This window comes from Moschus berezovskii, chromosome 28 (genome assembly GCF_049115385.1).
Source record: "Moschus berezovskii isolate FMDL1 chromosome 28, NW_MosBer_1.0, whole genome shotgun sequence".
Taxonomy (NCBI): domain Eukaryota; kingdom Metazoa; phylum Chordata; class Mammalia; order Artiodactyla; family Moschidae; genus Moschus; species Moschus berezovskii.
Window position 1 is genome coordinate 5,882,902 of NC_142487.1, and position 14,383 is coordinate 5,897,284.

At 48.5% G+C, this 14,383-nt stretch overlaps 1 protein-coding gene, 1 non-coding gene and 1 pseudogene across 2 annotated transcripts in view; 1 reads left to right on the top strand and 2 right to left on the bottom strand.

Moving 5' to 3' along the window:
- EMILIN2 (elastin microfibril interfacer 2) overlaps positions 1-14,383 on the top strand; it is a 61,458-nt gene that overhangs the window by 22,460 nt on the left and 24,615 nt on the right. Inside the window, exon 3 of the mRNA XM_055417140.2 lies at positions 9,972-10,147. Within this exon, the coding sequence (XP_055273115.2) occupies positions 9,972-10,147 (176 nt within the window). The remainder of the gene's footprint in view (positions 1-9,971; positions 10,148-14,383) is intronic.
- LOC148773560 (ubiquitin-ribosomal protein eL40 fusion protein pseudogene) lies at positions 11,764-12,145 on the bottom strand (annotated as a pseudogene).
- LOC129549932 (U6 spliceosomal RNA) lies at positions 13,766-13,868 on the bottom strand. Its single transcript, XR_008684737.1, has one exon. It is a non-coding gene; the product is annotated as a U6 spliceosomal RNA (small nuclear RNA).

Sequence of the window (14,383 nt, forward strand, 5' to 3'; positions counted from 1 at the left end):
AAGGGACTCTCAAGAGTCTTCTCCAACACCACAGTTCAAAAGCATCAATTCTTCGGCGCTCAGTCCAATTCTCACATCCATACATGACCACTGGAAAAACCATAGCCTTGATTAGACGGACCTTTGTTGGCAAAGTAACATCTCTGCTTTTTAATATGCTGTCTGCTAAGTCACTTCAGTCGTGTCCGACTCTGTGCGACCCCATAGACGAAAGCCCACCAGGCTCCCCCATCCCTGGGATTCTCCAGGAAAGAACACTGGAGTGGGTTGCCATTTCCTTCTCCAGTGTGTGAAAGTGAAAAGTGAAAGTGAAGTCGCTCAGTCGTGTCCGACCCCTAGCGACCCCACGGACTACAGCCAACCAGGCTCCTCCATCCATGGGACTCTCCAGGGAATAGTACTGGAGTGGCTTGCCATTGCCTTCTCCACTGTCTAGGCTGGTCATAAATTTCCTTTCAAGGAGTAAGCGTCTTTTAATTTCCTGGCTGCAGTCAGCATCTGCAGTGATTTTGGAGCCCAAAAAAATAAAGTCAGCCACTGTTTCCACTGTTTCCCCATCTATTTCCCATAAGGTGATGGGACCAGATGCCATGATCTTAGTTTTCTGAATGTTGAGCTTTAAACCAGCTCTTTCACTCTCCTCTTTCACTTTCATCAAGAGGCTCTTAAGTTCTTCTTCACTTTCTGCCATAAAGGTGGTGTCATCTGCATATCTGAGGTTATTGATATTTCTCCCGGCAATCTTGATTCCAGCTTGTGCTTCTTCCAGCCCAGCATTTCATGATGTACTCTGCATATAAGTTAAATAAGCAGGGTGACAATATACAGCCTTGACGTACTCCTTTTCCTATTTGGAACCAATCTGTTGTTCCATGTCCAGTTCTAACTGTTGCTTCCTGACCTGCATACAGGTTTCTCAAGAGGCAGGTCAGGTGGTCTGGTATTCCCTTCTCTTTCAGAATTTTCCTCAGTTTATTGTGATCCACACAGTCAAAGGCTTTGGCGTAGTCAATGAAGCAGAAATAGATGTTTTTCTGGAACTCTCATGCTTTTTCGATGATCCAGCGGATGTTGGCAATTTGATCTCTGGTTCCTGCATGTTTTCTAAAACCAGCTTGAACATTTGGGAGTTCACAGTTCACGTATTGCTGAAGCCTGACTTGGAGAATTTTGAGCATGAGAATTTACTAGCGTGTGAGATGAATGCAATTGTGCGGTAGTTTGAGCATCATTTGGCATTACCTTTCTTTGGGATTGGAATGAAAACAGATCTTTTCCAGTCCTATGGCCACTGCTGAGTTTTCCAAATTTGCTGGCATATTGAGTGCAGCACTTTCATAGCATCATCTTTCAGGATTTGAAATAACTCAACTGGAATTCCATCACCTCCATTAGCTTTGTTCGTAGTGATGCTTCCTGAGGCCCACTTGACTTCACATTCTAGGATGTCTGTCTCTAGGTGAGTGATCACACCATTGTGATTATCTGGGTCATGAAGATCTTTTTTATACAGTTCTTCTGTGTATTCTTGCCACCTCTTCTTAATGTCTTCTGCTTCTGTTAGGTCCATACCATTTCTGTCTTTTATGGAGCCCATCTTTGCATGAAATGTTCCCTTGGTAGCTCTAATTTTCTTGAAGAGATCTCTAGTCTTTCCCATTCTTTATTTCCCTCTATTTCTTTGCACTGATCGCTGAGGAAGGCTTTCTTATCTCTCCTTGCTATTCTTTGGAACTCTGCACTCAGATGGGTATATCTTTCCTTTTCTTCTTTGCTTTTCATGTCTCTTCTTTTCTCAGCTATTTGTAAGGCCTCCTCAGACAGCCATTTTGCTTTTTTGCACTTCTTTTTCTTGGGGATGGTCTTGATTCCTGTTTCCTGTACAATGTCATGAACCTCTGTCCATAGTTCATCAGGCACTCTGTCTATCAGATCTAGTCCCTTAAATCCATTTCTCACTTCCACTGTATAGTCATAAGGGATTTGATTTAGGTCATACCTGAATGGTCTAGTGGTTTTCTCCACTTTCTTCAGTTTCAGTCTGAATTTGGCAATAAGGAGTTCATGAGTAGTGTGTAGATGTTAATCCTGATCTGTGGGTGATGTGCTTTAACCTGGAAGAAGGCTCTCTGGTTTCTTCACTCACTCTCATGTTGGTGGGAGGCACTTTTCCCAATGTGGACAGTCAGCATTAGATGGGACTTAGGGATCAGAATCACTTCCTTAGACTGTCTTGTCCATACACAAGGTTTCAAATGGCTGACTTTTGGATCATCAGTGGACACAGTGGACTTGGACAGGAAGTACTTCTGCTTGTGCAGAACCCCTTTTCCTTCACATAGTTCTGAAATCCCTTCCAGCTTCAAACTCTACAACCTCCATAGTATTTACTTTCGGCAAACTGCTACTTCAATAACAGGCTCAATTATTCACTGATTGGTAGGACAGCAAACAAAACAAAGAAAAACTCCGTTTGTCACAGGCGGATCTGAGAACATCAGTGCACTGTCGTGGCCATTTCTCAATTGGAAAACCGAGGCCCAATTTTGTAAAAGTGAATTACTGTGTAAAAAGGAAATTGTGACCCATGCCACAACACGGGTGAGCCTCAGGCGAAGGGGACCAGGAGACACCACCTCAAAACCTACCACTTTGGCATACTGATTATTCTGAGCTGAACGTTGTTGAGAAACCAAAGAGACAAGACCTTTCTTTAAAAGTAAATTGATTTATGACTGTGCTGGGTCTTCGTTGCTCCATGCAGGCATTCTCTAGTTGCGTTGCGTGGGGGCTGCTTGAGCTGCGGGGCGCGGGCTTCTCAATGGGGTGGCTTCTCTTGTTGTGGAGCACGGGCTCCAGGATGTGCGGGTTCAGTAGTTGTGGCCACGTGCCTAGTTGCCTCGTGGCATGTGGGATCCTCCTGGACCAGGGACTGAACCCATGTCCCCTGCACTGGCATGTGAACTCCCAACCACTGGACCACCAGGGAAGCCCGAGACGAGACCTTTCTGAGATCCCCATTGATGCCCCGAAGCATCACCTGTACAGGGACGAGAGGAGGGAACCTTATCACCAGAGACGGAGAACAGCACCGGCAGGAGTCTGCCTAAACAAACCTCACCCAGATAGCCCGTATCACCTGTTCCTTTCCTACCCATATCCCCACGATGTATTGCTCCTTGAAGCCTGAACTCTCTTTTCTCTGTCTGGTGCCTTCTCCACAATTGAGCACCTTTTGTTAAAATGGTACCTAAGGCTCTGAGTCTAACTGCTACTTTGAGTTTTCACTTCTTTCCTGTGAGGCCTCCTTGGCACATAAAAATATTAACATCCATAAAATTTGTGTCTTTTTCTCCTGTTAATCTGTCTTTTGTCAGTTTGATTCAAAGGCCCCAGAAAGAAATATAAGAGGATAGAAAGTGTTAGTCCCTCAGTCGAGTCTGACTCTTTGCAACCCCTGTAGCCCACCAAGCTCCTCTGTCCATGGGATTCTCCAGGCAAGAATACGGGAGTGGGTTGCCATTCCCTTCTCCAGGGGATCTTCCCAACCCATAAATTGAACCTGCGTCTCCAGCATTGCAGGCAGATTCTTTACCACCTGAACCACCAGGGAAGCCCCATAAGAGGGTAGAAGAACAGTTTTTTCCTCTCCTACAAGGACATTATGCTAAGTAATACTAAGCTAGTTACAAAAGGACAAATACTGTGTGATTCTACTTATGTGATGTACCGAGAGCAGTCAGATTTATGGAGACAAGAAGGATGTGGTTGCCAGGGGCTGGGAGGTGGGGGCTGGGGAGTTAGTGTTTAATATGGGTGCAGAGTTTCAGTTTAGGGTGATAAAGATATTCTGTAGATGGTGTTGATGGTGGTGGTGATGTTTGTACGACATTGTGAATGTGCTTGTGCCACTGAACTGTGCTATTAAAAATGGCCAAAACAGTAAACTGTGGGTAATGTGTATTTTGACCACAGTTTTTTTTTTTTAAAGTGGAATTGCTGTGGCCAGCCTGAACTGCTCTATGGAAAACCTGGAGCAGTAGCCGAGTGTCAGACACCCAAGTCAGCCCTGAATGTGCATTCGGAAACTGGGAGGTGACTTCTCGAGTTTACATGTGTGGACTTTCCTTGTCCCTGGAAAGTGAAAGAAAGTGAAAGTGTTAGTCGGTCAGTCTTGTCCAACTCTTTGCAACCCCATGGACTGTGACCGTCCAGGTTTCTCTGTCCATGGGCTTTCCCAGGCAAGAATACTGGAGTGGGTTGCCATTTCCTTCTCCAGGGGATTTTGCTGACCCAGGAATTGAACTCGCATCTCCTGCTCCGGGGGAGGAGGTTACTTCCCCGGACCTGGGTGCTCCCTCCTCGGGAGAGGAAGCGCCTCTTCTCCATCATCTGTCCCATTCTGAATGATCCTGTGTGGAACCACACACGTGGAATGAAGCAACAAGAGTTGGCTTTAGGTTCTTTGGGGCCAGCCAGCGTCTGGAGGACAGAGAGGAATTTACTAGAAAGTCTGTTCTTGGGAGAAATCCCAGTCAAGTGAGTGTCCCCCAGGGGCCGCCGGGCTTTCAATTTGCGTAGAGTGTAAAATAAAACACAGGTAAACACTGATTGCAGGGAAAGGACCCGTACCTTGTGTAACCGCTGTGTAACAGGTCCTCTACCAGTGACGGGTGGTTATTTCAAGAGCACGTGTTCCACTTGCTGCTGGGGACACGAGAGGAGAAATCAGATGAACAGATAGACATAGGCCCGTTGCTGTTCCCTTGACAATCGTATGACTGTCTTGGCCAGCCCTGTCCTGCAGAACTTTCTGTGGTGATGGAGACGTTAACATTGTTTATCTAACACTGTGGCCACTGTGGCTGCAAAGCTTGTGAAATGTGGATAGTGTGACTGAGCAACTAGATGTTCAGTTTAATTTAATTTTAATCAGTTTATATTTAAACAGCTGCCCCAGATAACAGCTGTCTTCTTGGAAAGCACAGTGCTGGCTTACCTTCTGGTGTTGAGTCTTGTCCTGTTCCCATGACTGTGGATCCTAGGGCTTGATTAGGTTCTGGTAGGACTCCGGAGGGCTTCCCTGGTGGCTCAGCAGTAAAGAGTCCACCTGCCAGTACAGGAGATGCGGGTCTAGTCCCTGGGTCAGGAAGATCCCCTGGAGAAGGGAATGGCAACCCACTCCAGTATTCTTGCCTGGAGAATCTCATGGACAGAGAAGCCTGGTGGGCTGTAGTCCATGGGGTTGCAAAAAGTCAGACTCGACTTAGAGACTAAACAACAACAACAGGACTCAGGAAGCCACTTCTTCTGGGTGAGACCTGGGGACCGACCACTCTGAGGCTTTAATTTTTATTTATTTATTTTTTGGCTGTGCTGGGTCTTCAGTGCTGCAGAGGCTTTTCTTGAGTTGTGGTGAGCAGGGGGCTACTCTCTAGTTGTACACGGGCTTCTCGTCGCAGTGGCTTCTCTTGTTCTGGATCACGGGCTCTAGGGCACATGGATTTCAGAAGTGGTGCCCAGGCATAGCTGCCCTGTGTCGTGTGGGATCTTCCCTGACCAGGGATCAAACCTGTGTTCCCTACATTGGCAGGTGATTCTTATCCACTGCGCCACCAGGGAAGTCCACTCTGGGTTTTTCTGTATGGACATTGGACTCTCCCAACCTGGTCAAAGGTGGGCCTAGTGTCATTAATTGATTGTTTGATCAATCAGTTATTGATTAGCAATTAATAAGTTATTTATTCAGCACAGTAGGACAGTGTGAAAAACGGGGACATTGTGGGGAACAGAGCCACCAGGCATTCTTGCTTTCTTGGGGTTTGGGGCTGCCCAGAGAAGGATGAATTCTGGATGAGCACATTCAAGTGTAATTGGAAACAGGTGAGGGAAGGTCTCACCTCCTGCTAGGAAGGCGTCTTCGTGGGGATGACATCACATGGAAGCACAGTCACTTTGTCCCCTTGTGTGTTAACAGGGACACTTCCCGTCACATGGTCCCTGAGTTTTGAGTCAACTTTTCTAGTCCTTTTCTCCCACCTGCCTTCTTGTTAGCATCTCCTGGGCTCATCTGGTGCCTTGACCCAGGGGAACTTGTAAAAAGGGTGAACACTTGTCACCCTCCCCTGCAAAAAGTAACCCAAAAGGACTTCAGAGGAGAGGAGGGGAGTTAGGTGGGGCTGTGGGGCAGCTCATTGCCTGCCCGCCCCCACCCTGCCCCCAGGGGGGCCTGAGGCAGCTGGTCAGGGCTCCCCAGGGCACAGGATGCTGTTCCAGTCCTGACCCGAGGCTGGGATGGGGGCCAAGGCTCCAGCCCCGCCTGCCATGACTCTGTCCCTCTGGCTGCAGGCCCTCCTCGGCCGCCCCAGCTGGGTGCAGCTCACCGACTCAGTGAATGTCTATGGAGCACCATCCTAGCACCAGTCCAGGGGCTCCATTCACTCCCTGCCAGAGTCTGGGGTGCTTCTCAATTCTGGCTGTACTCAGCCATTACGTGGGGAGTTTCTGTAAGGTACACACGCCTGGGGACCCCCTGCTCCAGACCAATGAAATCAGAATTTTGAGGATAAAGCCCTGGGCATATTTAAAAAGTTCCCTGGGGAATTCCCTGGTGGTGCAGGGGATAAGAATCCACCTGCTAATGCAGAGGACATGGGTTTGATCCCTGGTCCAGGAGGATCCCACTTGCTGCTGGCCGGATGAGCCCGTTCACCACAGCTCGAGAGTGGCGCCGCAGCTCCTCCCCATTCACTGCAGCTCGAGAAAGCCCGTTTGCAGCAACAAAGACCCAGAGCAGCCAAAAATAAATAAATAATAAAAATTTTTTAAAAAGCTCCCTGCTGGGAATACTGCTCCACAAAGCCAGAGTGATGGGGAGCAGACCTGGGGGTGCCACTTGGGGCCTCCCCACCCTCCGGGGAGCCCCCTGGGTGCCCTTGGGGGATTGGCAACCCTATTTCTTGGGGATACCCTGGAAATGCTGTGGGACCAAACATCCCCTGCCTCCCCCATGACACTCCCTCCCCGCAGCTGAGGCCTGGGGACCCGCAAATGCCTCGGGCATTATATCCTCCTGTGCAGGGAGGCAGCTGTGAGCTTTCCCACAGTGGAGGTGGCCCCTGATGGCTTCCAGCTGTCCCCGGGGCTGGAAACTTAGTGGGAGACGCGGCCAACCTGAAGTCCATTGAAACCAGAAACCGTAGAGTAATGGGAGTGGGGCGGGTGGAGAAGAAGGCGGCGCTCCAGGGGGCTTTCCTAACTTAACGAGCTGGCTCTGAAATCATCACTGCCTTCAGGGAGAAGAATGAAGTGTGTTGGAGAACTGAGCACTTTCTTGGGCAGTGAGGGGCTAAGGCCCCCAGCTCAGGTCGTATGGGGTGGGGTGGGGGTCATCCCTCATCCCTCGTCCACCGGCATCAGAGCCCCTCCTCCCGGCTCAGCTGCGGTCAGAGGGCTTACTGTGGGCTGTCATCACCTGGCACATGAACAAAACCCCAGAGCAAACCCATTTTCACATTCAATCCTAAATGCTCAGAGGAACCAGGTTTTCCTGAGATCACACATTTTTCCAGCATTAGGCTGTGCTTGAACAAAACAATGAAATGGGATTTTCTTTCTTTTCCTGTAGTTTCTGGGGCCACACAGAAGATGCTTTGGGTAGGTGGGGTGCCAGGTCGGGGGAGAGGGCAAGAGTATACCTGGACTGAATTAGATGCTCAGGCTGCCTTCTCACCCAGCTTGTGGGGCCTTCTGGAACATCTCCGAGTGGGTGGGGTGGCTTTGAATTTAGGGCAGTTGCCAGGCAGACTGGTGGCTTCCACGTGCCGGGAGGCCCGTGGTGGGTGCAGGGAAGAACATGGGTTTAAAGCCTGTCCTGGCCCTTCCTGGGGCTTCCCTAGTGACGTAGATGGTAGAGAATCCACATGTAATGCAGGAGACCCAGGTTCGATCCCTGGGTTGGGAAGATCCCCTGGAGAAGGGAATGGCAACCCATTCCAGTATTCTTGCCTGAAAAGTCCTGTGGACAGAGGAGCCTGGTGGGCTACAGTCCATGGGGTCACAAAAGAGTCAGACACGACTGAGGTAACTGAGCATGCATGCATTCTGGCCCTTCCTGACCATTGGGAGGAGTCATTTAAGCTCTCTGAGCCTCTGCTTTCCCATCTGTGAGCAGGGGATGATGTCTTCTGTGGGATCTTGATGGGGGATGTGGGAGGAATGAGAATGAAGGGCCTAGGAGGGGGCTTTTGCCTCTGTTTTGCCCCCGAACCCCTTGAGCAGCCCTTTTCTGTTTTACTTATTGGGTTTTCTCATCAGTTTTCCCCAAAAAGGTTCCCACCCAAGCATCTCAAAATCCACACACCCAGGCTGCATCAGAGACCAGTCGTAACAGAGCCTCTGAGGCTGGGGCCCGGACGTGGGCAGTCTTTCACAGGTCCCTGGTGGATGTGACACATGGCCAAGGTTGAGAACCATGCCCTCAAGACCAGGTGAGGCGGTCAGCCAGGTGTGGGGACACTCGCGCCTGGCAGCACTGTCGCCGGCCGCCCTAGAAGTCCGCAGGGTCACCTTGCCTGTCCTGGCCTGGAGGAGTGCCTGGCTCCTGCGATTCTCCACGCTCGGGCCCCTCAGCCTGGGTGCCGGAAGTCTGTGACGTTCAGCTACTTGTGATTCTCTCAGGAATGTGACTTTGAACTCCACCTGCCGTGAGGCCAGGGCCTGAGGCCGAGTCCTTTGGCTGACTTGAGGCCCCTTGAGCAACAACCCGAAAAGGGAGCTGGCTGCTAGTGCTGGGGTTAGAAATGAAGAGTGACTAATGAGACTCAAGAAAGCTGGGGTTGCTGTCGGCAGGAGAAGCCAAGGTGGACGAGGGGCCGCTCACCTCTGTGCTGTGAGCAGGGCCCCTGGGGGTGAACTCTAGCTTGGCCCCCGGGCGCCCAGGGGTCCTGGATCAGCTCTCTGCTCTGGGCTGCGGTCCAGCCCTGGGACTGACGGACTTTCCAGCTTGTTGCCAGGGTCTCTGTGTGATGCACGAGTGTGCATTAGTTAGTGTTAGTCGCTCAGTCGTGTCTGACTCTTTGCAACCCCTTAAACTGTAGCCCGCCAGGCTCCTCTGTCCTGGTGATTCTCCAGGCAAGAATATGGGAGTGGGTTGCCACTTCCTTCTCCAGGGGATATTCCCAACCCAGGGATTGAACCTGGGTCTCCTGCATTGCAGGTGGATTCTTCAACATCTGAGCCACACCAAGATCTCAACACAAATAGTATGAAGTGGGTCTGCAGAGGCTCACTGCTCCCTTTGCCAGGTGTCAGGAAAGAAGGTGCTGAGATAAATATACGGAGGGTGGGAGGCGAGGTTGCCAGGCATGTTTGTGTAAAACATGAACCAAATGGGCCTGACTTGGCCTGGGAGAATCTCCACCAAGCAGCAAATTGTCAAACAGAAGTTCGTCAGTGAAGTGAAAGCCCAGTTTTTGAAAAATGCCCGCATCCAGTAAGAGTCACCCCTTCTTCCCTGGTGGCTCAGATGGTAAGGAATCTGCCTGCAGTGCAGGAGACTCCAGTTCGATCCCAGGGTCAGGAAGATCTCCTGGAGAAGGGCATGGTAACCCATTCCGGTATTCTTGCTGGAGAATCTCATGGACAGAGGAGCCTGGGGGGTTACAGTCCATAGGGCTGCAAAGAGTCAGACCCAACTGTACTCTCTGTATTCTCAGTGAGAGTCGTGGGCCAGGGATTTCTGAGTTGTCTGTTTCTCCAGCCTTTCAAGGGAGGGGAGCTGGGGGCAGGTGGATCCAAGAGATGGAGGAAGGAGGTAGGGGGCAGGGCTGGACTGGAGGAGACCGGTGACCCCTCAGGGTCAGCCTGCAGAGAGCAATGACCCAGGGCCTCTTCACTTGGGTGCAGCCAGGAGGGCCGGGGTGTCTGCCGCAGTAACCAGTAACAGGAGATGCCACCTTGCTCTTTGGCAGGTATCGCGTGAACCTCAGACCCAGGTACGTCACCAGGTACAAGACGGTGACTCAGTTGGAATGGAGGTGCTGCCCTGGCTTCAGGGGGGGAAACTGTCAAGAAGGTCCCAGAGACCCTGGGAGGATGCCCCGCCCCACGCCCGCTCGACCCCGCAACATCATGAAGAAACCCACAGGTAACTCACTGCCTTCCTGCGCTCAGCTCTGCTCATCACCGCTCCTTCCAACTCCAGGCTTCGTGAGTTACGTGCGGGACTTTCCCAGAGCTTCCAGGAACATGCCCGTGTGCCTGCAGGAGGCACCTGGCACACACACTGATGTGAGGAAGCAGTAGCGATTGGAAGACAAACTTTACAAAATAAATTGCTTTGTTAGGGCCAGCTGGTTGTGAAAACCAAGACCTTAGAGGAGATGAGGCTGGTTTCAGCCTTGTGTGGCCTGAGGCAGAGACAGAAGAGATTCTCCTGTAATGATGTAATGAGGCCTGGTTTGTTTTTACTTTAGTTTTCATGTGCAAGCTCCCTTAAGCCTGAATTTGAAGACGCTAAAATTGTTTGTTTGGTTTTTTTTTTTAAATAGGGAAATAGAATCATTCTCATTCTGTTTGGGGTGAGATATTCAGCAGTAAAAGAATCTGCCCGCAGTGCAGGAGACACAGGAAACACGAGTTTAGTCCCTGGGTCGGGAAGATCCCCTGGAGGAGGGCATGGCAACCCACTCCGGTATTCTTGCCTGGAGAATCCCATGGACAGAGGAGCTTGGAGGGCTCCAGTCCATGGATTTGCAAGAGTTGTACACAACTGAAGTGACCAAGCACAGTGAGCATATTTGCAAAGCTAAGCCTAGAGTTAGAAGTATCCAATTAAGAGGTTGTTCTTAATTTGCTTCTGATTATTTTTTTAAGTGAATTAGCATAAACTCAATGAATAGTTTAGAAAGCAATGATAATTTTCACCTTGTTTTTTTTAAATATTCATTTACTTATTTACTCATGGGGCCATGCTGGGTCTTAATTGGAAGATGTGGAAACTTTTAATATTTCCCTGACTGGGGATTGAATCTGGGCCCCTTGAGTTGGAAGCACAGAGGCTTAGCCACTGGATCACCAGGGAAGTCCCACCTTGGCTTTTAAGTATAACATTAACAGACAGTAAAGAATCTGCTGGCAGTGCAGAAGCCTGGGCTCGATCCCTGGGTCGGGAATATCCCTTGGAGAAGGGAATGGCAACCCATTCGAGTGTTCTTGCCTGGAGAATCCCATGGACAGAGGAGTCTGGGCGGCTACAGTACATGGGTTTGCAAAGAATCTGACACGACTGAGCGACTAACACTTTAAGAGACTGACTTTTTAAAATTTTTTGGCCACACTGTGCAGCTTGTGGGATTTTAGTTCCCCAACCAGGGATCGAACCCTTGCTCCCTTCATTGGAAGTGTGGGGTCTTAACCACTGGACCACCAGGGAAGTCCCCAAGAGGCTGACTTTTATGGACAAAGATGTTTTGACATTTTATTCTACATCACTTTATCTTTCTTCATTTTTAAAGTTCAGTGAGAAAACTTAGATTTTCTTATGAGTTAGATGTTTAGGTCATTTTTAAATGATTATATTTTCTGATGAGGTGTTTTCAGTTTTGAAACTAGTGGTGTTTCTCAATATTCTCTGTAAAACATATTTTGTTTATTATTATTATTACTTTTTACTGCTTCAGTCAACGAAAGGGAAACTTTACTGAGGCCCCAGGGCCACAGGCAGGAGGCTGCCCTATGGGCAAAGAAGCCGGCGGAGGGGCCTTATCTGACATTCCTCCTGGGGCGCAGGTTGTTGGTATGGTCACATTTCTTGCAGCAGTTGACCGCCGAGGCTATAGGTGATCATAACACAGCTGATATCTTGTCTCAGTTGTATTTCTGAGCGAGCTGGCAGAGGGAAGGCTCAACGATGCCGCTTCACAGACGAAGCACCAAATGTAGGGTGAACTCTTTCTGGATTTTGTAGCCTGACAGAGCACAGCCCATCCTCCAGCTGTTTGCCGGCAAAAGCTAGATGCTGCTAGTCAGGCGGGATGCCTTCCTGATCTTGAATTTTGACTTTGCCATTCTCAATGGTGTCACTGGGTTTGACCTCAGGGGTGATGGTCTTGCCCTTCAGGGTCTTCACAAAAATCAGCATCTCTGCCTCTGCTGCAAGGCTGCTGCCACAGACTTGTAAAACAGATTTTAAAATAACTTTTATTACAAAAGTAATGCATATCAATTAAAGAATGTTTGTAACATATGGGGCTTCCCTTGTGGATCAGCTGGTAAAGAATCTGCCTGCAATGCGGGATACCTGGGTTCAATCCCTGGGTTGGGAAGTTCCCCTGGAGAAGGGAAAGGCTACCCGCTCCAGTATTCTGGCCTGGAGAATTCCATGGACTGTATAGCCCATGGGGTCGCAAAGAGTCGGACACGACTGAGCAACTTTTACTTTCACTTGAAACATATAGGAAAAATATTTAAGTACATATCTTGAACTTCCCCAGTGGTCCAGTGGTTAAGACTCCATGTTCCCATGACAGGGTACCTGGGTTCCATCCCTGGTTGGGGAACTTAAGGTCCTGCATGCTGCACAGCCAGGCCAAGAAAAGGGGGGGGGGAAAGTACACCTAATCTTACCACCAAATGAGAAGTACTGTTAACATTTTACTATAAAATACTGCTGTCTTTTCTGTATCTGCATATACAGTTTGTTAAAGAAAAATTCATTCATCCCACAAACATTTATTGAGCTTCTAGATCTGCAGTCTTTATACTTAGGTGTTTTGGAGAAAAAGTCGAGGCAAACACTTGATAAGTAATTTCTACAGAGCACAATCAGTGCTCTGATGGGGGCTCTGAGGGACGTGTTGGATCACAGTAGACAGTTTATTTCTGTTTTGTTTAGTTTTAGCTTTTGTCTTGTAAAAGTTTAAGCATACATATAGTTGAATGAGTTGAATCGCTTTATAATATAAAGACTATTAGGAAAAGCAGTGATTCCCTTTCTCCCCCAGTTTCCCTTCTTCTCAGGAGTAATTGCTTTAAATTCTTACAATTTTTTTTTGATTGAAGTATTGTTGATTTACAATATTAATTATAGGTGTACAACAAAGTGACTCAGTATTTTCGTGGATTAAACTTCATGTAAAGTTATTGCAGAATAATGGCTGTATTTCCCTGTGCTGTGTAATACATCCTTGTGGCTCACTTACTTTATGCACAGTAGTTCGTATCTCTTAATCTCCTGCCCCCGTCTTGTCCCGCCCCTTTCCCCTCTCCCCACTGGTAACCACAGTTTGTTCTCTGTATCCGTGAATTTGTTCTTGTTTTTATATATACATCCATTTGTTTTATGTTTTAGCTTCCACACATAAGTGATAACGTAGGGTATTTGTCTTTCTCTAGTCTGAGTTTTATTTCTGTCAGCATAGTACCCTCCAGATCTGTCTGTATTGTTGCAAATGGCTTTATTATAGCTGAGCAATATTCCACTGTATGTGTGTATACACTGTATGTTCTTTATCCATTTATCTGTTGATGGACGTGTGTGTGTAGATGTGCTAAGTTGCTCAGCCCTGGCTGACTCTTTGCCACCCCATGGACTGTAGCCCACCATGCTCCTCTGTCAATGGGATTCTCCAGGCAAGACTGGAGTGGATTGCCATGCACTCCTCCAGGGGATCCTCCTGATCCAGGGATCGAACTTGTGTCTCTTAAGTCTCCTGGATCAGCAAGCGGGTTCTTTACCACTAATACCACCACTCTTAGGTTGCTGAAAAACATGGAATGCTTCACACACGTGCCATCCTTGTGCAGGGACCATGCTAATCTTCTCTGTATCCTCCCAGTTTTACTATATGTGCTGCTGATGTGAGCATTTCTTTAAACTCTTTAGATGGTCTTTTGGAGTTTACCTCCACATCCTTTACTTCTCATTATGGAAGGTGAGGAATTAAGTCCCTTCCATCTGACATGAGGCTTCCACACCCCCATCCTTTCCATTCAGTTATACTGTGTTTTTATCTGTTCAGTATTTATTGGTTCCACTGTAGTATTTACATAGTGTTTACAGCTGAGTTACACCCTGTAGTGTGCTATGAATATGTTACCTTTTCTACACAGTTTTTTTATTTCTTTAGTGTTAATAATTATGTTTTTCTTTGCTTGGTTTTCTGTATTTTTAATCCCCCAGACTCTCTGCTGGTTATCTTCATGTCCCCTCATTATGTTCAGACACATCAGTTTCATCTTCTTGAAATCTCTCCTAGAGCTTTCTCACCTGCCCCACCTGGAGTGCTCACCTGCTTCTCCCTGTTCACACTGCCGCCCTGTGACTTCTCTCCTTTCCATTCCCTGCTTCCTGTCCCCCGCTGCCCCCGCCGCTTGCTCTTTC